This window comes from Phasianus colchicus, chromosome 1 (genome assembly GCF_987193195.1).
Source record: "Phasianus colchicus chromosome 1, bPhaCol1.hap1.1, whole genome shotgun sequence".
NCBI lineage: Eukaryota > Metazoa > Chordata > Aves > Galliformes > Phasianidae > Phasianus > Phasianus colchicus.
Window position 1 is genome coordinate 175,347,708 of NC_143436.1, and position 24,002 is coordinate 175,371,709.

General features: G+C 40.3%; 1 protein-coding gene across 13 annotated transcripts in view; it reads left to right on the forward strand.

Moving 5' to 3' along the window:
• STARD13 (StAR related lipid transfer domain containing 13) overlaps window positions 1-23,274 on the forward strand; it is a 332,321-nt gene extending 309,047 nt beyond the window's left edge. For 7 of the 13 annotated variants that reach the window (XM_090133187.1, XM_090133213.1, XM_090133203.1 and 4 more), the window contains 9 exons: window positions 1,281-1,454; window positions 3,418-3,577; window positions 8,836-9,034; window positions 11,109-11,316; window positions 12,253-12,367; window positions 13,128-13,349; window positions 15,259-15,476; window positions 19,959-20,135; window positions 20,506-23,270. In XM_090133187.1, the coding sequence (XP_089989313.1) occupies window positions 1,281-1,454; window positions 3,418-3,577; window positions 8,836-9,034; window positions 11,109-11,316; window positions 12,253-12,367; window positions 13,128-13,349; window positions 15,259-15,476; window positions 19,959-20,135; window positions 20,506-20,623 (1,591 nt within the window). In that variant the 3' untranslated portion in view covers window positions 20,624-23,270. Of the gene's footprint in view, window positions 1-1,280; window positions 1,455-3,417; window positions 3,578-8,835; window positions 9,035-11,108; window positions 11,317-12,252; window positions 12,368-13,127; window positions 13,350-15,258; window positions 15,477-19,958; window positions 20,136-20,505 lie in introns of those variants that run through there. The other 6 variants (XM_090133176.1, XM_090133167.1, XM_090133157.1 and 3 more) reach the window with 2 other exon arrangements.
• The last annotated feature ends 728 nt before the right edge of the window (window positions 23,275-24,002 follow it).

The following is a 24,002-nucleotide window of genomic DNA, read 5'->3' on the forward strand; positions in this document are numbered from 1 at the left end:
ATGAGTCATAAGGTTGACATCATTACATCATTACAGTTGTACTCATTCTGTATGGGGAAGGGGACTTCCCAGGGAAAGTGTGGGAGTTCTGGAGAAAATGCATCCTACTATGGAATTTTTTAAGTGCAATCAGTGGAGAATCGGCAAGCTATTTTTTTTTCTCTCTTGATCCATAATATTCAATTACATAATAGGACACTGTATATATTTTGGAATCTTACTTTCAACTTGTCTTTCAAATTGTGTACTCCAGTGTGTATGTTTCAATAGTCTCATGCACTTTTTTAGGCTCTGGTCTACTTTAAAAGTGTGTCCCTTTGTTCAAAAAGAGTATTTCCCTACCCTGCCTCAGTCTCTTACATATCTGGTATACAATTAACCTGTTAATAAAAGGTCAGGATAAGTTCTGCTGAGCCAAGGGAGCATTGCTCTGGGTAAAGGCCTTTGTGGATCCATACTGCTGTGGGTTTGTGTGTGCAGAAGCAGTGAGCAAATACCTGTTACCTTCTGATCTGCAGTCAGTCTTGAATCCTCACAGAGAATTCTTCCATGCCATAGTTTATTGCTGCCCATGGTTGCTCACCACTGTCACAAGCAAGTGAACTCGGGTAAGCTGCTAAGTTAATAAGCTGTGTCAAAGTTTGTAGGAATTGTGCCAGAATTCATGTTTAGCAAAACAAGAAACTGAAAGGAGGATTTTTTTTTTTCAATATATGCAGTATTTAGAGAAAATACATTGGAATAAAGAGAAGATGTGAGTGTCTCAGCAGCTTGGTGGTTATCACTCTTCCCTAGGAGACTCAGTGTTCAATCCCTTCTCTAAAAAGTCCTCCAATATTTAAAAATAGAGCTGGTTGGAGAACTTAATCTACAAATACCTCGGTGGTTAGACTGGTCTCCTGAGAGGTTAGGGACCAGGCATCAAATCCCTTTTCTGAGTCAGGAAGAGAACATTTTAATCTGGAACTCCCACGTGCTGTTGAAGTGTGTAGGCTAATGGATGTAAGAGGTCACACTCCTTCCTTTAGTACATACATGAGACCCTCAATCTCTTGGGAATATAATGTAAAAAAAAAAAGCTTGAATATTCCCAAAATAAAAAGATCAAACATTGTTTAGTATGCCTCCAAGCTATATTTTCTTTCAGTTGACACAGCATGCATGGTAATGTATGTTTTTGCATGTTTTGTACATTTCCTTATCTCACAGTATACTATCCTTTTCTGCCCAAATAAGAGTTCTCTTTTTCTATTTTTTTTTTTTTTGTTTTTTTCCTAAAGGCAATTACGATGGCATAGTTTCCAAATTTCTCATCGTCTGAGCCACTCCATCGCATCACTTCACATCAGTAATCAGTCAGCAGCCCAGCTGAATCTGCTGCAAAAATTTTCTCTACTTCGTCTTACAGCCATCATGGAAAAGTACTCCATGTCAAACAAACATGGCTGGACCTGGTAAGTACCGTCAGTATCTGGAAAAGAGATATATTTAGGAGGAAATAGTTTTTTCTAATTCTATTATTGTGATAGTAAACTGAATTAATACAGTTGGGAGGTACAATTGACAGTAATTGTAGCATTTGAAACTGTCTCTTTTAATCTGTTGCTACCTAGTGACTCAGTGGCCAAGCCAGATCCTGGAGATCTGACTTCATTCCTGTGCTCTTAACAGAGAAACAACCTCAGCTTCTCTAGCAACGCTTGTGTTCCAGAAAAATAAACAGGAGTAGGAAGAGAGTGATTGAAAGGAGGAAGTGTTTACAATAAGTCTTCAAATAGAAAGACACTTTACCCTAGGTCTGGACTTGCATTAAAGTGAGCTTCTAGTTGTGACAGCTGTAACACCTACCTGGTCACTTGTACAGCGGAGTCAGGGTAAGATAGACAGGAATGGTGGCAGCATGGCCCTTTTGTATCCAACCAGCTACAGAAATCTGCATGTATTATAGCGTACTGACCCTGATGGACCACATAGTCTAAGGTAGCCTGGAACAGAAATGAACATAGACAAGAGATTGTAAGTATCTCAGAAATAATGAAAAGGATATTTTTTCTCCTAATATATGAATTCTGTGACAAAAAATATATATATATATGACTTGACATTTACATTGTGATTTCCACTTTCAAAAGACTTCGCCAAAATTGCCATAAATTCTTCTGTGTGCTAAATAAGACAAGTTTGTGTTCAGAAGTGGAGAAATAGATACAGGGGACTACATGAGAACCACCTCAAACACATCAGCCACTCCAAAAAATCATAAGTCTAATCTGAGCAAATCAGGTTGTCTGCCTCTGTGGTCAGTGGAAGAAGACAGGCAACCTCAAAGGCAACTCATTCTATCCAAGCCAGAAGGTTTGGGTCAACCTCCAAAGGTGCCTCACTCCACAATGGTTATAGAGGCAGTCGGGACTGCTAAGTCTTTCTGAAATCTATTTTTTAGAGCTAAAATTCAGTAAGATGAGCCCCCAGCTTGCAGTTCCCTTTTGGTGAAATTCCCTCTGGCTAGCTGACAACATGTCTGTACTGAAATGAGTCTCACTTTACGCAACACCAAACAGGCAGATTAGAATATAGCAAGTTCTAGATCTTGCTGTTTGTACTGAGGTTTTCTTCCCGGACAAATATTTCTTCTGTTTGTATAATCTGTCTCTTAAGAATTTAGAAGCAGTGGGACCCTATAAATAGCTTAGATCTATATGTTATTTTCCTTCAATGGGTCATTTAATCTTAGTTTTATTTCCTTCTCACATGGAAAAGAAAATCTTCATCATATTCAGGTCATATTCTTTTTTTTTATTTCTTTCTAATTCCACTGTAGTCATGACTCTGACAGGGGAAATCCAGTTTCTTTCATTTTCACCATCGGTTATGGAAGAAAGCAAGCTTAACAGCTTCACTTAAGTAACTTGGCTAGAATCAACTGTATGACACCAGGGATGCATCAGACACGTAGGGTTTTCCTACCATCTTTTATTACTGTAAATTGTTCGACAATGGAAATACTAAGTTATGTAACTAATACTATAAAACATGGCTCAGTACACTGGAGAACTGAACTTCCTTTTCTTTTAGATACCCTCTCCAATTATCCTGTGCTATTCCTTTGAGTCCTTAATAGATATTTTAAATTATGTTGCCTTCAGCTGGATGACAACTGCACAGTAAATGTGTTTTGCTAGGGCTGACTGTTATGCTGTATCTTAGAGCCAGAGGCCAACTACCTGTAAAAGTTGTTAAGATGTCCTTTGATTATACAGATTGTAAAGTGTCGATGTATTGCATGTTGAAAATTACTTAATTGTCTTTATAAAATAGGAACTGGTCCCAGTTACCAATTTCTGCTTGCAGTGTTACTCAGAAATGCTCTGTAAATATTCAAATATTTTGATGCACTCTGTTCACATCAATTTTCAGGTCTGTACCAAAGTTCATGAAGCGGATGAAAGTCCCTGACTACAAGGACAAGAATGTCTTTGGCGTGCCTCTGATAGTTCATGTCCAGAGAACAGGACAGCCTCTTCCCCATAGCATTCAGCAAGCACTACATTACTTAAGGGGCAACTGTTTAGATCAGGTGAGAATTTTGCTACCAGGAATATGGTTGATTTTTCTATAAAAACACTCTAAGCAAACAGTGGTGAACCTTTTTGTACTTAATACCAGAATTATTTAAAGAGTCTTATATCTCATGTTGGGCCAGATCTCTTCCATTGATTTGATACTTGGTATATCAATACTGATCATTTGTTATTTTGGAATTTGTATTCAATGAATTAGTTGAATTCTGGTAGGTATAACAGTCCTGATGACTTGTATACAATGATCTGCCTCTAGGAATGATGTGAGATTTTCATGTCAATTGAGTCAGTCCTGGAAAAAGCTCAGGAGTCCCATTTTCTACTTGTATTTGCACTGCTTATGCTTCACTTTTGCCACTAAGAGTTAAATGCATTCACCATTTCACAAGATATGGTACAAAAAGTTTTATTTACTTAGCAAAGAAAGAAAAGTCCAAGAACAGAGAGCAAACTCAGCAAAATATTCCAAGTATTCTGTTGACAAAGTCGTACATATCCAGATAGTTTTGGGTCAGCACAGGTTCAATGCCAAAGCCATTATGGTACATTTCCTTTTATAGCATACTTAGCTGCAACAAGCCAATTGGGGGGTCTGCATGCTCAAAGCATTTCAGATGTTTTCATTCCCTTTACTTATGGAGCACAGACATAGTCATCATATTTTTATTGTTCTTCCTCTAAGAATGATGAACGTAGGGCTGAGAGAAACCCCCTGATTTCAGTTCTTTACTGTTGTTGGCATCATGTCATATAACCTTTGCTCTTTGATAGTTTCAAGTTCACAAGGAGCAACCAGCATTTTTAGACTGCAGACTTTCCCGGCTCTGAGCAAACAGGGTGTGGGTGGAAGTGGTCAGTTCTGTTTCTGATCCTTATTCTGTCTGCTGTTCAAGTTGTAATGTTTATAGAATCATGGAATCTTCATTGGAAAAGACCTTCAGGATCACCAAGTCCAACTATCAACCTGACCTACTGTATTCCATCACTAAATCATGTCCCTTAGTGCCATACCCACTCATCTCTTAAACAGCTCCAGGTACTGAGACTTCACCACTTCCCAGGGCAGTCCTTTCCAATTAAGAAAATCTTCCTCATATCCAGCCTAAACCTCCCACGGCATAACTTGAGACTGTTTCTTCACATCCTATTACTCGTCACCTCAACAAAGAGACCAACACTCTCCTTGCTGCAGTCTCCTTTCAAGTAGCTGCAGTAGTTGCAGAGAGCAATGAAATCTTCCTTTAGCCTCCTCTTCTCCAATCTAGCCTAACCCTCTTTCTTCAGTCACTCCTCGTAAGTCTAGTTTTCTAGACCCTTCTGCAGCTTTGTTGCTCTTCTCTGCAGACGCTTGAGCAAATGAATATCTCTCTTGTAGTGAGGGGCGCAAAATTGAACACAGTATTCAAGGTGCAGGCTTACCAGTGTTGCATACAAAGGGACAATCACTTTCCTTGTCCTGCTGACTATGCTATTTCTGATACAAGCCAGGATGACATCGGCCTTGGATACCTGAGCACACTGCTGACTCATTTTCACTCACCTGTTGACCAGTATTGCCTTGTCTTTTTCTGCTGGGTGACTTTCCAGCCACTCTTCTAAAAGCCTGTACCACTGCATGGGGTTGTTATTACTGAAATGCAGGATCTGATCTGACACTTACCCTTGTTGAATGTCATGCAATTGGACTCAGCCTGTTGATCCAGCTTACCCAGATCCCTCTGCAGAGCCTTCCTGCCCTAAAGCACGTCAACATTGTCACCTCGCTTGGTGCTATCAGTAAAGTTACTGAGGGTGCTCTCTATCCCTTCATCTAGATCATGGATAAAAATGTTAAATAAAACTGGCCCCAGTAGTGACCCCAAGGGAGTGCCACTGCTGACTATCTGCCTACTGAACTGAACCCCATTCACTAGGACTGTTTAAGCACTGGCCATCCAGGCAGTTCTTCACCCAGTGAACTGTACGTCTGTCCAAGCCAACAGTCAGTTATTCCAGGAAAATACTGTAGGACACTTTACTAAGATTCAGGAAAACAACACCTACAGCCTGTCCCTTATCTACTAAATGGGTCATCTTATCACAAAAGATCAGGTTAGTCAGGCAGGAGCAGCCTTTCATAATCCCATGCTGGCTTCTTCTGATCCCTCAGTTGTCCTATATGTGTCTTGTTATGTTATGTAACAGTCATCTTCCCCAGAACGGAAGTCTGAAAATTAAATGTCTAGCTGTGAATCACATCTGTTTCCTTCTGCAGCTAGTGGGAAGACATAGGCAGAACTTCCTGTAATTTCTTTCTGTTGACTACAAAGAAACCATGTACTGGTCAGACCTTGATATCTAACTCTTGGGTGTTGAAAGTGAAGTGAGATGAGATCTGTCTTAAAACGTGAAGAGCAGCAGTCAAGGGGTGGGACGGATGGACCTTTTTGAAAATGCATTGGTAGAGGATGGAAGTGGAAGATAATGAGAAAAGTGGAAAAAAAAATACATTGAGGAACTAACATTCCTGGTTATCTCTGTGTTAAACTGTTTTTGTGGACTGAGCTGGGAAACCCCCTGTAAGAAAAACAGTGAGGCATCAAACCTAGAATCAGTGATGAGACTGGAGGAGGAGATAATTGTCTAAGCATGAGGAAAAGAGATGGGGAGACAGGAATGGGTCAATCAGCCAAGTAATAGAGCAGTAGTAGGAAGAAAAAGTAAAGAATGGAGAGTAAACAAGGAAGAAAGTAAAAGGGAGAGTAAAACCAAAGAGAAGGAAAAAGCTCTCGGGAGATTTGAGGCAGTCAAAAGGAGTGTCAGTGGGAAGTCTCAGACAAGTATCTGTGCCAAAAGGGAGGGTTTGGTTGCTGGGAAGCATCAGAGCTACGTGAAGGGTCATTTCAGCTCAGCTTGAGTTTCCCCTCAGGGTGGAATTGGGAATAGAAAGTGAAGTATAAATCAAGACAATTTAAAATATATTCCACCAAAAACCTTTCTGTGCCAAAAACCTCCAGGCAACCCATTTTCTCTGCTTTAAAGTCATTCCCTTTGTTCCCATTTAACTCAAAATCTCCGAATGCCTGTCCAGAGGTCTAAGCAGCCTCCAGTCCTCCCAGCAGCTTGTTTGTGTGTCTTTTCTGTGCACTGCAGAAGGCAGGCTCGAGTCCTGAATAGGTGTCAGAGCTTCTGTACTTAGTGAAGTTGAGGTTGCTGTAAATCACTGTAAGATCTGGCTTCTGACACTGAAATGCCTAAAGATGATATGAGGATCCTCACCATTAGTTGTAGAATATATTATTCAGTTTCAACTTAGGAAATAGAACCTGCAATGCCTTTGTCAACTGCATCTTTATTTCTGTCATGCATCATATGGCTGCTTGCAGAGCAGATGATCCACAGCATGAGGATAATAAAGAGATTGGGCCAAACTAATCGCTGATAAATCACTGGATTTACAGTCTCATTTTATTTATAGAATGAGTCTATAATTTTGAAGAACAGAGATGAAATATCTTCCTATCAAGAGAAGAACTGGTTCTCTTTTGGTTAATAATGAATTTATTAAAAAAAAAAAAAAAAAAAAAGGAGTTCAGATGAATATCATTAAATAAAAACAGAGGTCGAGAGTAGCAGAATGATGTCCAGCAGGAGATGGCACTGGTGAGATCTGATGTCTGACCTCTTGCATCAGACTTAGCTGGAAGATTATAAAGCTTTTTTATAACAGCAGTAACGCTTTCCATCCGAAGCAGTGAACTGAGCTTTTGCTCTCGCGTTTATCTACCACATACCCAAACTGTATTATTTGGATAGGATTAACGTATGTCCTTCTGCGTCTTCAGAACACGTTTCTGTGAGGAAAAGGGATTTGAAAGGAAGAAGGGAAAGAGAAAACCAAATGAAAAGAGCCAGATGCTCTTTCTTGTATTCTTTTGTTAAAACTAAGGAGAGCTTCACCTGTGAAGGGAGATACAATACACAGGATGTACAAAGGGCAAATTCTGCTTCTCTAATTCCTACATATAAATTTAGATCACGAGTGACACTGCATTCACAAATAAGAAGGCATACAGAGGAGCAGCTCACTGTCACTGTTTGCAGTCTGGCATAATAGTTCATCTCCATATAAACGAATACATCCCCTCTCAGAGCTGCACAGTGTGTGATTCATGTCATCTGTGCTATTAATGTACAAGCTAACAAAAGTCCTAAGTACCTTGTGATTGAAGTGTTCTAGAGAGGCAGTTCAGGATGAGCGTGTACCCAGGTGACCTCTGTGCTGGCAGAAGTGAGAGGATTAAGGATGAAGGGCATACTTCCTTGCCTTTACACTTTTTACTTAGTGAAATACAGTGTAGAAAACTGAAGAGTGAGACAGCAGACACAGAAAAGCTGACATCCAAATCATAAATATGCTTTTTTATAGATCTTTCTCAATAGTTCACCTTTTCCCCTGCAAAAATGAAGGCAAAACAGTGCTTACACTTCCCAAATGAAAGCATGGAAACTTGGGAATAAATAATGTGGTTCAGGCTCAGGAATTCGCCCCAGGGGAATTCCACTTGTGAGAACTTCTGTAGAAGGGCAGCACCGCTGTGAAGGCACTTGCAGGCCTCATTTTAAGAATTACCACTTCCTCTAGAACAGAGAGCAAACAAGATAAAAATGTATCTTAGTGACACTGCACAAATAATCCCTCTGCAGCCTCCACTTTCAGATGGGTTTTCAGTGGAATTTGGGGGAAGCAGAGAGAGCAGGAAGGGGAAAAAATAGATTGGTCTTGATTCAAAAGCTCAACCAGGATGTAGTAATCTGTTGCCACAGCATTTATTACTTAGCTGAGCATAATATTTTCTTGTTAGTCTTCAAAATATATACTCAAATAATGACGAGGAACAAGATTCTCAGCTGGAGTAAATCAGCAGACAGTTTCCAAAGCCAAGCAAGCCACACTGATTTATATCAGCTAAGCATCTTGCTTATACTCTTCAAGCAACAGCGTAACCACATGCACTCTGAGTGCTCCATCTACCATCTGATACAGATCTGCAGTGTGATTAACTCTTACAGTCCCATCACCAGAGCATGCAGTTGTGTACAAGATCATAGGCAAGTCACAGCTGTGACATCTACACGAGTTCCTCTTGTTCTTGCCTAGTGTAAAGTGAGCAAACGTAGCTTTTGTTGTAATCAAAACCTCCCATAAAAGGGAATTTTAAAAATACTGTAAGTAACTTTGTTTTTTGTCCAATTCCACGTGGCACTTTCTTAGGTGGGCCTGTTTCGAAAATCTGGAGTGAAGTCTCGAATCCAGGCCCTACGTCAGATGAATGAGAGCTCCCCAGAAAACGTCAACTATGAAGACCAGTCAGCATATGATGTAGCAGATATGGTAAAGCAATTTTTCCGTGACTTGCCAGAACCCCTTCTCACAAGTAAGCTGGGAGAGACTTTTCTACACATCTACCAATGTAAGTAGCATAATATTTATTACTGTATACAGCTCAAAGTTACTGGAAGTTATGTAATCATAAATTCTAAGTAATTTTGATGTGTTAATACTGAATGGAATTCTTTCTGCTCACCTCTGAAGTGCATAAAAGAACATCTCTGCTCTCAAAATACTTAGCTGAAGGATTTTTAAAACTGCCTAAAGGTTTCATTGGCAAAATATTGGGAGCATGCAAATCTTAAGAAGCTTTGAATGTATTCACCTAGCAGTCAGGAAGACACCAGAAAGAAAGACTGGCCATGAACATTAAAAATGTAAAAAACTTCCCTTTGTGCCACATTTCTTTAAACTGTGAGCCCATTTCATGCACATTTTAAGTATAAGTGAGTCTTTTGAGCATGGAGAAGCATTATGCCCATGAGAATGCATGCTTGTGCAGTCTATTCCTTGCTGTGACTTGATTATTTGTAAAGCTTTTATGTGAAGATCTCACAAAGAGATAAAAAAGCCAAGGATGTCTGCCTACGTGCACATCAGTGAGCTTGTTCATAAAAGAAACAGGAATTATTGGTGCTCATAAAATGACAATCACAATTGCTTCCATCGGTGAAATGACCGAGGAGAATACTGTGTCAAAAAGGATGTGTTCTACATGTCCTTGGAAACATATTGCTTTTAAACTATTGCTTGATGAAAATTGGAGTGTCCTATCTTGGCATAGGAGAGACTGCAAACAAACAGCACAGAAATATGGCAGATCTCAATGCCATCAGTGTTATTAGGTCTGTAGCCAGAAAGAATCCCATCTCCACGTCAGGAGCCTGGCATTAGGATTCACAGCAGCCAAAAGGCTGAACAGTGAAACAGTGCTACCAGCCAGCAGAAGATGCTGAAAGGGGCACAGGCTAACTCTGCACTGATCTACAGTGAGAAATCTGAATAACTGTATACATTTGTGAGAGTAAAAAGAAGGCTTGGAAAGATATTTTTGTATTACAGAAGTATTTTGAAGGAATTCAGGAAGTCTTGATTATACATCTATTTAGAATGAGGTGAGAACAGGAAAAGATGGGCTTTTGTTGACACCAGAAAACAATGATTGGATTAAAAACAAGTATCAGTGTTTTTTTTCCACTTGACCAACAACAGATATGCTTTTCTGTTTTAGATGGTACTGACAGAATCCCTTTCACAGAAAGAAAAGTGTTCAAAATTGCTGGGATACCAATTGGATTTCATAATGTCTGCAATTAAATAAATTTGTAGCTGGGACGTTTTCTTCCCATTCATCCTGTTTAACAAATTATTTCTGTGAGGTTAAAAAGGATTTTTCCTCTCTTAGTTTACTGGCAAGGGATTTCTGATTCTCTGGGAGTTACTGAACATCTTTTTCAGATATCCAGGATGTTTTTCACGTACCCAAAATGGTTTGATTTTCTATAGCACAGAGGAGTGGGAATGAGAAGATTAGCGTCTCAGTCTATGTGGCTTAGCATTGATGGAACTTTCTCCATTTCCCTAAAGCCCTTCATTGCCTAATGTTTACAAACCTATGAGATGAAAGGCAGAGGCTCCTCTGACTTCCCAGAAAGACCTGGCCTTGGTGCTTCTTGAAAATCAGAGACATTGCACTGTGTTCAGTTTATCATTCATGTCTGAAAGCTTTTAAAATAAAGTGCTTGTGCAAGATTAACAGGCAGAGCTTAAAAGCTGGCTGTACTCTATACAGTAAATCTACTTTTGTTGTTATTCTTCAATCGTGTAGAGCGAATGTAACATGGAGAGGAAGGCTCCAAATCCAAACTGAAAAAACTTACAATAGTTTTAGGCATGAATCTGAGATGCTGTTTAAGCATATCCATTACTTCTTCCATTAAATTGTGCTACAGTTTAGGATACTTCAGTATTTTTCAGAAGCTCCCCTAGGTGCTTTGAACTGTCTTCCCAAGGGACAAAAGTAACCTGAAAAATACCAACTGAGTACTCCTTCCATAAACTTTAAATGAAATTCAGACTTTCTCGGGAAATGGCCTTTCCAGCCATTTCTTTGATCTTACAGTTAACCCCACTGAACATCCCTTGCTTTGCTGCAGATGTCCCCAAGGAGCAGCGGCTGCAGGCAGTGCAGGCAGCCATCATGCTGATGTCAGATGAGAACCGGGAGGTTTTGCAGACGTTGCTGTGCTTCCTTAGTGATGTCACCTCTGTGGAGGAGAATCAGATGACTCCTATGAACATAGCTGTTTGTCTGGCCCCTTCCCTCTTCCATCTCAATATAGTGAAGAAAGAAAGTTCTCCAAGGTAAGTTTCTTCATAACACTATAAATAAGCCTGTCCTTGACACAAAAAAGCAAGACAAGATAAAATTTTCCGAAGTGTCTGCTCTCTGTGACACGTTGCACAGGGCATGGCTTCAGCAAGAGGGGAAAGCAGACACTGCATAGCCAGAAGCACTCTTGCACATGCACTAAAGGTATTTTTGCAAGCTCAGGAAGGTGTTTCTGTCTGCATAGTGTGAATATGCAAGTGCCAACCTTTCATGCAAATTTTCAATGATGTTTTTTAGTGAGTTTTACGTTAGTAATGTTGCCTTCTGTGAAGGGAAAGAGCTTGATTTTGCTCTGGGTGAAGTCAAAGATTGCTCGTGTTTTGAAGGATTTGAACACATAGTCTTTCAGTCAGTGGATGTTTGCAGAAATGAAGTGCAATGCTTGTTAAAAGAACAGGCTGGACAAATGTGGGATGGCAGATCAGGAAGTCTTGATCTTGTTTGTATCACTGAGTTTATTTCAGACCATGTTAAGAAGATGTATAGTACGGTGAGTGTAGACTAAGCAGGACACAGACCTGCTAAACATAAGTGGTCCCAACTTGTTGTTCCTTCTGACATTTTTTTCTGTCTGATTTAGAATGCAGTGAGATTTATGGTTGTGTACACATATAACATTTTCTGAGCAAGAACTTTAAGCAGTAGCATTGTGCCTGCTGGAAATCCTTTCCAAAATATATAATGCCTAATGCAGGACATACATAGTCTTTTCTGCTTTATCTTTGCTGCAATAATGCTTTAGGTACATTTTTCCTTTAAAAAAGGCCCAGTGGTCTGAACGCTCCTTGTGATAAACAAAGGTTAAAGACAGACTTTTTGCTCTGGTGTTAGGAACATCCTGCCACTATGTTTGCTTTTGTATTGAAAAGATGCAGCTCTTTTTACCTGAGATACGAATTCAATTACAGAGTAATACAGAAAAAATATGCAACAGGGAAACCAGATCAGAAGGATCTCAGTGAAAACCTGGCAGCTACTCAGGGACTTGCTCACATGATAATGGAATGCAACAAACTTTTTGAGGTGAGTGAGAGACTCAAACGGCATTATTCATGGACACATAATGCAGCATCCTTTGAAGTATTTATGTTTATGCTTGCGTTCTCTATCCTGCATTAGCACAGAGATTGATGGTGCCTCACTTATTTGTAAAGTTGCTCCTTCTGAAATTTATCTATCTCATTTCTGTATGACTGTTCCCTTCTAGCATTTGAAGATGCTGCTATTAAAAATGCAGAGTAATTATTCTACGGTTCTAAGATTAGTAAATCTTAGTTTAATTAAAAACAAAATATGCTGTTTTAACATTTCATTTTATTATAAAGCTTTTAGTGCATGAATTAAAACTAATCCATCTCAAAAAGAAGAGCTGATACATTTTCTTTCTTTGTGTCATGCTGTAACATTAAAGTCACACAGGGAGATGTAGTCATTCCTGGAGCTGCTTTCACTGAAGTAGTAGGAGAGGTAACACTTGAAAACACTCCCTTCCCTGGAAGCACAAAGCAACATTTTTGGGGACAGGGGGGGTAATCCAATTGTATTGTCATAAAGTCAATCTGTCTAACGTGGTTTTGCATGAGTAATGCTATTCTGACCCATTGACTGTTCCATTATATTGCCTTGATTTCTCAGTAAGGCAAAAATAGCTATCCATTTCACTGACTGTAGGCTCATTGCAATTGGACGCTAAGTGGTCTGTCAGCCTAGAAAGCACTGCCTTAAGGAAAAGATCTCAGCAGGAGATTTTCCCTGTGTGATTTCTCCCACTTCTGTGATGTAGGTCCCACATGAGATGGTCACTCAGTCCCGAAACTCCTACATCGATGCAGAAGTACATTCTCCCACCCTGGATGAACTTGGGAAACAAGTGGATGAGGAAGGAGGGAACTACCAGATGTACCTTGAAAGTCTCATGCAAAATCTCCACAAAGAAGCAAAAGAGAAATTCAAAGGATGGGTCACATGTTCCAGTATGGAGAATACAGAACTCGCCTACAAAAAGGTAATTAGGAGAGAAGTGGAAGAAAAGGTAAACAACCAAAAATGAAATACAACCTAGCTATGGGACCCAGTGATGTGATAACTAAACATATATCCTTCCATTTGCTGAGGCAGTGATAATCCAGAGCTGCTGGAATTATAAAAACAGAATGGAGGCCCACACACCAGAATGCCTAATGTGGGAAGGTGCAGGCTAGGGTTTACTCTGGCACTGTAGGGAGAGTAGTTACACCAGTACAAGAGAGACATGGACATACAGGAGAGTCTGGTAGAGGGCCAGGATGACAAAGGGACTGGAGCACCTCTGCTCCTAGGAGAGGCTGAGAGCTGGGACTGCTCAGCTTGGAGAAGAGGAGGCTCAGGGAGATCAGTATTCTTAAATCTCTGAAGGGAGAGTACCAAGAGGTGAGAGCCAGGCTCTGCTCAGTGGTGCCCAGTACCAGGACAAAAGGCCTTGGGCACTAGCAGGAATAGTGAACGTTCCCACTTAACACCAGGCAGGTGGCACAGGCTGCCCAGAGGCTGTGAAATCTCCTCCTTGGAGATCTTCCAAAGTTGTCTGGACATTGCTTTGGACACCCTGCTTTGGGTGTCCCTACTGGAGCAGGGATTGGGCCACGTGGCCTCTAGAGGTCCCTTCATGCCTCAACCATTCTGTGACACTGTGAAGGGCACTGGAAGGAGTGTGCAGTCTGGGTGGTGAGGGGACAGGAGGCAGCATTTGCCTGTTAAGTGTAATCCCTTCGTTATCACTGAGAAATCACAATTACTCTGGTTTATAGTCAGCTTCTCTGTGTGACCCCTCTGGGGAGGTACTGTGGGAAGTTTAAGGGTGAGGAGCAGGGCACAGGTCAGAGTAGGATATGGGAGGGGGGGATGCTGGGGAATGGGATATGGATATGTCTAGAGTCAGGGGCATGGGGAACTGAAGAGAGGACTAGGAGAAGTCCAAGGTGGAAGGACTGGAGAACTGAGATCTATAGGGAAGAGGAGTTAAAACAACATGAAGTAATTTAAGATGGGAAAGGTGGGAACTGGGATTCTGGGAACACAGTTCTGGGTCTGTGGGAGATGCTGGGGGTTTCAGGAGCACTGGAATTTGTATGTGAGGATGCCAGGATTGGGAGGGATAGGAAGACAAGTCTTGCAAGATCCAGTTGACTCGTTTGCTGCCTGAAATACAACAGCCCTAAAACCACACCGAAATGCTGCATATGAAGAATTCAGATTATTTGTATTGCACATATCCCAGCACTTTCTGCTCCCTTATTGCTCGCTATGAAGGTGCAACAGTATTCATGAGTTACAAAGACCTGGAAAGTAGCTTATGTTTTCCTTCTTTGGGAGGTGCCTTCCCAATACTCTCTTGCAGCTATTTTGAGGAGGAAACACCTGTGTATCTGACACACAAGTGAATCAACTTATTTTCTGCTTCTTCATGTTCTGTTCTTCCGTTCAGTGAGCTGACCCTTAGTTCTGGCTACTGCAGCAGGTTGCCCAGGGTGGTAGCTTTGTTTCAGAGCAGTGTTTCAGTCTGTGTTTTCATTTGTTGTCACTTTTACACCTCCACATTCTTCACTGCACCTGGGTTGCTTGAGGTTAAAATAGTGTCTGTGACACCAGAAATAATCGAGCAGTTCCACTGGTATGAGAACTGGTCCAGATTGGTGTGAAAGCAGAAGTACTAAATCACTTTGGTTTTCCATCCAGGACTAGTATGCACACGTTTTTATATGCAAAGAGCAGCAGTAGCAATAGTAGTGATGATTAGCAGGGAAATTTGCATAATCTCACGCTTCATCTTAAGCTCAACTCAGATAACCATACCAAGATTTTGTCCTCAGTTATTCTCTGCTGCGTATTTGCATATATTTGCATGGAGTTTTATGCTCTTCGCTGGTTTCCTTCAGGTCGGGGATGGGAACCCTCTAAGGCTTTGGAAAGCCTCAGTGGAAGTTGAAGCCCCGCCATCAGTTGTTCTGAACCGAGTGCTGAGGGAACGTCACCTTTGGGATGAGGACTTCTTGCAGTGGAAGGTGGTTGAGAGCCTGGACAAGCAGACAGAAGTTTACCAGTATGTTCTGAACAGCATGGCTCCTCATCCCGTCCGAGATTTTGTTGTTCTAAGGTAAGCTAAAGGCAATTCTCTGATACCCTTGCTGTCTGCAATGCAGACAAGCAAAATCTGTTCTTATCTCACCTCAGCCTTAGCATCTGTAAATTGTGCTTCGAGAACTCTACTTCTGGGCAGCAGCATTTATTTTTTAAACTGAATTAAAATTACACACCTAAAGCACACTGACCTTTTCTCTGATGTAATTTGAGCAGCACATACTCCTGAGGCCATAAATATCATTTATTCCTTAGAGCAGATGTCTGATAATAGCTGCTGTTCTTTTAGCTTTGTTTGTTGTCAAAACAGTGCAAACAGAACCAAATTGTTTTTTACATTGCTTTTGCTGTCCTCTAGGGAGTGTTTCATGTTTAAGAGCTAAATGTTTAGTGAAGAAGATAGCAATGCTTTTAAGCTGAGGGTCTTATACAGCCTCTATATAAGCTGTTATTTTAGATTTGAGGTTGAAGTCTGTAGACCAAGAAACGCAAAAACACTAACCCATAAAAAGTATAGTGTGGGAATGAACAGAGACAGCAGATTTGTACTCTGACTGTTTTCAGGGGATGAGATCTGTCAAAGAAACGTATAGCTGTATATCAGTATTCCAAATTCAGCTTCAGTTCTACCACTGTCTATGTGCCCATACGGAACAAACAAAAATATATTCCTCTAATGTACGTCCTGCCTTTGAAATCCCTACCCTTTTCCTGCTAGGAGCTATTGTGGAGCTGCTGACATATTTCACTTGCAGGGTCAGTCCTGCAGTTACTTATTTCAGGATGATTTTGTGTGTTCCCATTCTCGGTCATTGCTTTCTTTGACTAAAATGATGTGCCAGACAAATACTAAGCAGTTTTGAGAATGAAAATAGTCCAGTGAGTCAGAACTGTATTAGAGGAACAAAGATTGACAGAAAAGGATGAGCCCAATAAAATATAATTTTAATAGTACATCTCTTTTATGAACTTCATTATTCTCTTGGAGAACTATAACAAGCAGATATTGTTGGAATGGGGGAAGAATTATTGGAACTCTTGGAGGAAGATTTTTGAAATATTTTCTGTAAGACTTCATAATGTGAAAACTAGTCCTCCCATTACTCCATTTCCTTTGCCTTCCTGCAGAATATTGGGCTAAATTAATTTATTTCATAATTGATTTTCTTATATATTATCAGTTTATACAAGTGATAAATTTGATCCTCTGCTTAACACCCAGAAGAGCTTCTGGGAGTGGCCAGGAGGTTTTGATGACCATAACTCTGTCCTCGTATTTGCCACTTAATTCACTATTAGGTTTCATGGTGTTTTATGTTCTTTAAAGACCTGCTGTGCAGTCACATCAGTTAAAGCAAAATTTTGCCATCAAATCCTCCTTCGTTTCACTATCCCAGGCAGAATGACCCCTAAGGACTGAAATATATATCATAAAACTGAATCCTAGTGGGCTTTTGAGGTCTGGAAACAGCCGTCAGGCAGATCTGTCACTTTCTGTTGTTTATCTCTTTTGATTTATATCAAGTCTAGAGCAAGGTTAGCCAGAGATATCGCAGTCAATTTGATACATTATGATCGGTGGGAAGTGAACACTGAAATTGTAATTCACCTCTGGGGACATGAATAAATATATTTTAACAGACTGCTGTTTTCCCCTTTCCAGTCAGACTGGTGGCTGTAAAAGGATAAACCTCATTGTACTTTGCTTCTTAATTTGGCAGTTGTAATAAGGGGATAGGACTACCTTGAAGGTAAGAGCATAGGGCCAGTGTTTCATATACCTGGGATCTGAGGCAGTTTTCAGCTGCCCTGAGCTTACATCACTTTTTGTTCAAGATTGCTCAAGTGTTTAGCATTAGTTAAGTCTTACTGCATGTCTGTGAGTTAGGTGTCATACCTATTTTTATTCTCACAGATATTTAGAGAAGTATGGTAACCAGCCTAAATCTGTATAACCAGGAATAGCAATTGTAAGTCTTCCGCACAGTCAGATACACATAGTTTTCTACTTCAGAAATGACACAACTAAGTGTCACACAATTACCAAAATGATGTGGTCACAGCTGAGCACTGTGCAGGTGGTGGCTCAGCATCTCGCAGGAGAGACCTCTTCATGTGTTGCATCTCCTAAGAATAATTCATCATTTTTATTGATGCACATACACAGGCAAAGCTTTGTGAAATCAGTATTTTTCTGTATTTTCCTGAATAGCAACTCAATTTCATGTCAAAAATGCAGAATGTTAAAATATCTGTTGTCCAGATTTCATCAGTCCCTGAAAGCTGCTCAGCTGCTCAAGCATGCAGCTTCCCACGGTAGCTTAATCCCTATCTCAGACAGTGAGATCCATGGCAAGGTGATGCAGGTAATGCAATGCAGTGGAAATTTTTTTTATTTCCACAGCATAGGAAAAGAATACAGACTATCCTGTGAGATTCTAGGCAGACAAGAAAGACGTGAGATACCAGGAAATGTAGAGAATGCCAACAGAACAAGAAAAAAATGTTAAGTATTAAAGTCTGGATCTCCTGAACCTGTGAAAAGCATCTGCAGCCTGTCGGAGAGGCTAGAAACTTGGGAGATGGAAAAGATGAAACAAGTGACGGTGCTCAAAACAAAAATATGTCATAACAGGCCAGCCTGAAATTTGGTAATAAGAAAATAAGTATCTGTAATTGGCTGACAAATGTGGTGATGTGTTCATGAAACTTGACAGTTATTATTTCTTCCTGAGTAAAATTTGCTCAATAGTTTTGTAACACTGGTGAAAGAAAATGCCCCTTTCTTCCTGTAACGAAAGAGAACATAGAGTGTAGATCCTGTTGAGAGAAGAGGTAGAAAATCCATTTTCAGAGACTGCAGAAGCATGTTGGTTCTTCCTATATATCACTGGAAAAAAGAAACTTTTCATGGAAGTGTCTCTTTCTGAAGTGACAGAAGGACTGAAGTAAATAGACAACACCTTTGTGCCTGGGTGATCCGTCCCTCTGGGATACTTAGATGTTGGTTCAGATGTTTGTTTGACAGCAAACTGAAGACTGCCAAAGGAAAGGAAGCGTCAGATTCATTATCATTCCTAAGAGAGTTAACATGAAGTTTCAACATTTGGCTATTGCAAGAAATTAACCATTAAAGACTGTATTTCCACATTGCCACTTGGAAGTGTGTGATGGCAAATTATAATCATGTAATTACCACCAGCCACATGAGGAGCCTTTTCCTCAGCTGCTGTGCATCAGTGTATATTAGCAGTAGAACACCCTGATAAAACATGCTGTGTTTATACATAACATCTCAAAGATTGTTGTACATTCATGTCACTGATTGAATAATTGCATAACTGAAAGGACACTGTTTTTTTTTTTTCAATCCGGATGCCCTCAAATTGTGTTCTGGGAGTTGCAGGAGCCAGTGAGAATTTCTGATATGCCACACTGTATTTGCTGCTCTGTAATAGTCTGCATGGGTGCAGTTCAACATTTCAGCCTTTGCTGGATGACTGATGCTCACTTTAAGGCCTTTCCAAAGCTTATGAAAATAAGCTGATTCCTACTACAGTGGTTATAATGTCACTGGGGTAGTGCTATATCCCATCCATTACTGTGCTGCACATCATCTGACTTCTCACTCCTGCAATAATTCAACTTGTTTGGAGTCAGATGTATGGGCAAAGTGATAGCCTGTCTGTCTGCAAATGGCTGTGTCATGTCTCTAATATATGATGGTTACAAAATCCCTGTGGAGGGAAGCAAACTTTTTTCCACCTGGAGCCAGCAGCAGCGTCAGCTGTTCCACCTCATGGTCAGATTCCCAGCTTGGTGGGGGCAGCAGAACCAGGTGGACATTGACTTTCAAGAAAACAGTGCAGATAGAATTGATTACAAGATCTGTCCCTGGGACATTTCAGAAGGAGAGCATTCAGGGGCTTGATTAGCCTCATTTCATGCCAAAATATCCTAATCTCCTCACAGTTCATAGCAAAATTATGGCACTCACCATTAAAATTAATACATTTTTGTAAGAGATCTAATGGCTGAGCTTGATAAAATTTCTGTGTCCTGTTTTGAGCAACAATCCCAATGGACTTGTAACACGAAACCCCTTCAGGAATTCACAGGACATAACAGGCAACAATTCCATAGACAAAGTCAGTTAATGTGCCTGTGAGAAGTGGTTGGTTTCCTACTCCCTTGATTTCTCATGGACATCTTGTACAGTTTTTGTGGCTACGTGTGCTCTGCCAGTTGCCTTCCTCAGTCTTGTCCAGTTGGTCCATGTTCTTGTGCCAGCACTGCATTTCAGCTTAAATACGACTCTCTTCTCCCATTCCTGTATTTTTCCCTGCATGTATTTATAGGCAGTATTCTGTCATCAACCTTACAATGATATGGCTTCCTAGCCTTACAAGGATTAGCAAAAAAACAACCTGTAACTTCTTTTCTGTGTCTCCGAAAGACTAGTTACTAAAGTGATTCAATCTTGAATATGTTGCTGCAGGACATGGAGGACAGATTTGCCAAGGGGAACATGCATGCTGGTTGCCATCTCTGTGGAGCACGAAGAGGCTCCTCTTATGGGAGCGGTGCGAGCCATCGTGATGGACTCTCAGTATCTGATAGAGCCATGTGGCTCAGGAAAAGCCAGGCTGACCCATATCTGCAGAATCGACCTAAAGTAAGTATCCTATCTGCAAAATGCAGATGTTCATTCAGAGAGACAAAATCCTCCAGCTCAGAGAGGGGAGGTGTTGGGAACAGATGGCATAGATAACATAGCTTTGCTGTTTTGTAGTCCTCTTGTGGACTTTTCTATGCACCAGGCTCATTTCTATGTTCAGTATATACTGTTGTTATGATGTGATCATAGAACTAAATCTGGTTGTTTGATAACTGCAAGGAATGACTGCTTGCAGTCACAAGTACTCAGAGTCCCCAACAACACCATGGGTAGCGGAGAGTAGAGGCCGTGGCAAGACCCTTCCTGTGGAGTAAAGTTCTTGTGCATTTGGGCTTCTCAGTAACTACATCTTTTTTTGTTTCTGCAGAGGACATTCCCCAGAGTGGTATAACAAAGGCTTTGGACATCTGTGTGCAGCAGAAGTTGCCAGGATCAGAAACTCATTTCAGCCTCTGATTGCTGAAGGACCAGAAACAAAAATCTGAGGAAGTGTTTGTGGAAATGTGTACGTGTAAATCAGGGTATGGCAGAGAACAGGAAAACAGAAAGCAGAGATCTTTTTTAGGTTGCAGAATTCTGAACAGACCCAGGTCTGTACAAAAATGAAAAAGGAATTTTATAGGAAAGTTCTTTTATTCTGGAGACTTTGCCTCCCATGTCCCTTCTGCATTAATTTCAATTGCTGAAGTAAAATTTTCTTCAAAGACCTTTTATCTTTATTGTTTTAAAATCATACTATTGCCATGACTTTTGTGTTACATAACTCTGGTATTTAAAGGCTTCTAAGAAGCATATTTTAATTGTAAATAAATTATGTACAGTATGTATATATTTATCTATATTATATCTATCTATCTATATATATGTATATGTATAAATTAATTATTTTGTATATAACTCAGTGCTTTCTAGAAGTCACTTGCATCAGTTGGACCTTAAATGAATCTGTCACTTGTTCCTTAGTGTGTCACTGCTACATAAGCTGTGTTTGCTGTTATCACAGGGCTACCAAGCATAACCCGTGTGATAACAGAAACGTCTGTTCTCGGGTTTGTTTTGTGTTTGTGTGCTATGAGAAGGTACCTAGAAATAGATGTAGAAGAATTAAGAGAATTAAGGAGGAGGGAAGTGGCTGTAGGTTAAAAAATAATGAGCGGATCCATTTTGACAGATACAGTGCATGGAGTGTAACTGAGACATTTTGAAGGCCATTTATATTCAGCTACAGAAAGTTTTGACTGTCAGTACAAGGAGATGTTGGAAACTTAGCTATTGCCTTAATTAATGGTCTGTCTGTCACTAGAAAACCTCACTATGTCAGTGTTCAGTGTAACTGCTCATTCTTAGCAAGTACAAGACAACACTTTGTGTACTGAGGTATTTGAAATCAGACTGGTAAGTTAATAAGCTGTAAATCTTTTGTTTAGCATTTCATCTAGGCTGTGAGGAAGTGCTTCTGTGTTGTTCTTTCCTTCATCCATAGAGGTAGCTAATTATTAAGAAGCTCCAAAGCAGATTTTCTACATCCAATGGACACAAAGATGTACGGATGAACACCATACCTTTTAGTACTCTTCCTATAAAAATAACTAAACTTTTTGAAGCTTTTAAACACATCTCAGAGATGTAAAAGATTAAATGCAGACTATGCTTGGGAAGATTGCTTTTATAGTAACAGCAAGCATTTTTGTATTATATTGCACTGATCTGCATGGTCCTGCCTCTATAGGCATTGGTGGGAGCAGGATCAGCCCCTGACTATGAGGAGTAGGAGCCATGTACACCTATTATATCATTTCATTTTCAGGTTTTCAGGGACCTATTATTTGCTAATGGATGAATGCTTTAAAAGTCATAATAATTATTTGTTGATGTTACCATTGAGGCAGGGTTCTCTTCTGTTTTTAACTAACCTAAGACCAAAAATGATATTACATCTATGATTCAGTCAGAATGTACAAGCCTGTTAATATTGTTCTTCATTAATCGCATTTGTTCACCTTGTCTTTATTTATTGCTGCATAAACCAGTTGAGACATTCATAGCCAGTGTTTTAGCTATCCTTTGTCAGCTGCTGCTCTCTTTGTCTCACCCATGTTCTGTTGAGCTTGTTGGAGCTTGGTTACATATAAGCTCATATGTTGAGTTTGTTGCCAACAATCACAGAGTCATAGAATGGTTTGGGTTGGTTTAAGATCATGTAGTTCCAACCCCCCTGCTGTATGCAGGGACACCTTTGTCTAGACCAGGTTGTCCAAAGCCCCATTCAGCCTGGCTTTGAATGCTTCCAGGGAGGGGGCGTCCACAACCTTGCTGGGCAACCTGTTCCAATGTCTCATGACCCTCACCATAAATAATTTCTTCCTAATATCAAGTTGCAACAATCGTTGCAGCATGCAAATATTGGGAGTTTTTAAGAATTAAGAGATGAGTGAGAGCATGTGCACCCTACGTGCTCGCCATGAGGTCCTTGTTCTCCCCGGGTGAAAGGCCCCAGGCAGCCATGGAAACCACCCACTGCCCACATCCAGCCTTTTCCCTGCTGCCATTGGTTGGGACTGCGATCCCAAGGAGCAGCATCTCCTCCCACCAATGCCTGTAGCCATGGCAGCAGATTTCATACCAGCTGTTTTCCAAAACAGGAGCAATTAAAGTGCTTCTGCTACATTAGTTTGCATAAATGAATACAATTGTGCTGCAGTACCAAAGGACACAGATTCTCTGACACTGGGAACAGCAATTGTCTGACACTAAATTCTGAAGGAATTGAAGGGAAAACCTGGACAGTGGTTTTATCCTATTTGAGAACTCATCACTCTGCTGGAAGGGGCCCTGTGCCACTACCACCATTAATAAGGTGAGTTTGTCTTCCTACCATTGCAGAAGCTGTCATATGCTCCCAGCATCTCTAAACCGTGTATCAATGAAATACATTTTTGTTAAAATGCACATTATGCCATGTCTACCATTCAGCTACTACAGTACTATTGTTACGTTGCCATTGAGAATACATTATGATGATTATGTTTTGAAATGTTATATTCATATCAATACCTCATATTTTTACCTCATCTGTTGGTATCAGTCATTTAGTTGTAAATAAATCATTGCAGAATTGAATAAATCTGCATACATTAAAGAATGGCGTTTGTTTGATGTGTTCATTTCATCAGTTGGCTCAGGACAAAATATGTAGCCCTTGCTTTCTTTATTACAACCTGCTGTGCACTAAGCTTTTCTGATACAGGACCTCACTTTGAGCTCAAAATGATATTGTTGTCTACCATGTTTCTTCTGTATCATAAGCATACCAGAACTTCATGACAAAGACGAAGGATATGAGGATAAGATATGAGCAAAGTATTTTCCAAAGAAACCAGAAAGTTGGAAGGTTGACTTGAGAAAGGATGTAAACTCAGGTCTCCAACAAACTTATGCCCCTGATTCCAAAGAATTAGGTATTCAACCATGTTTCTGCACCTACATACTTTTCAATAAGTTGCATCATTGATCTGTGAGAGTGTCATTGCAGATAGGATGCTGAATGTTGGGTTCACATTCTTAGATGCTGGCTGTGTCAAATCCACCATTGCCAAAGAGAAAAATGGTGCAACAACAGGATAGTGATTCCTGACGTTTGTCCTACACATATCTACAGATGAAATTTATTTCCCTCTGGATGGGCCTCTATCTCTCCAACTGTATTTAATTATCAAAAGAGAAGGAATCTCAGTAAACTGGATGCTGAATAGGGAGCTATGAGAGATCATCTAGGAGGGAATAAATCTTTGTCTCACTGTTTACAGAAAGCTAACTATTACAATTTGTACTAAAAGAAAGCACTTTTCTGCAGTTCTCTACCGT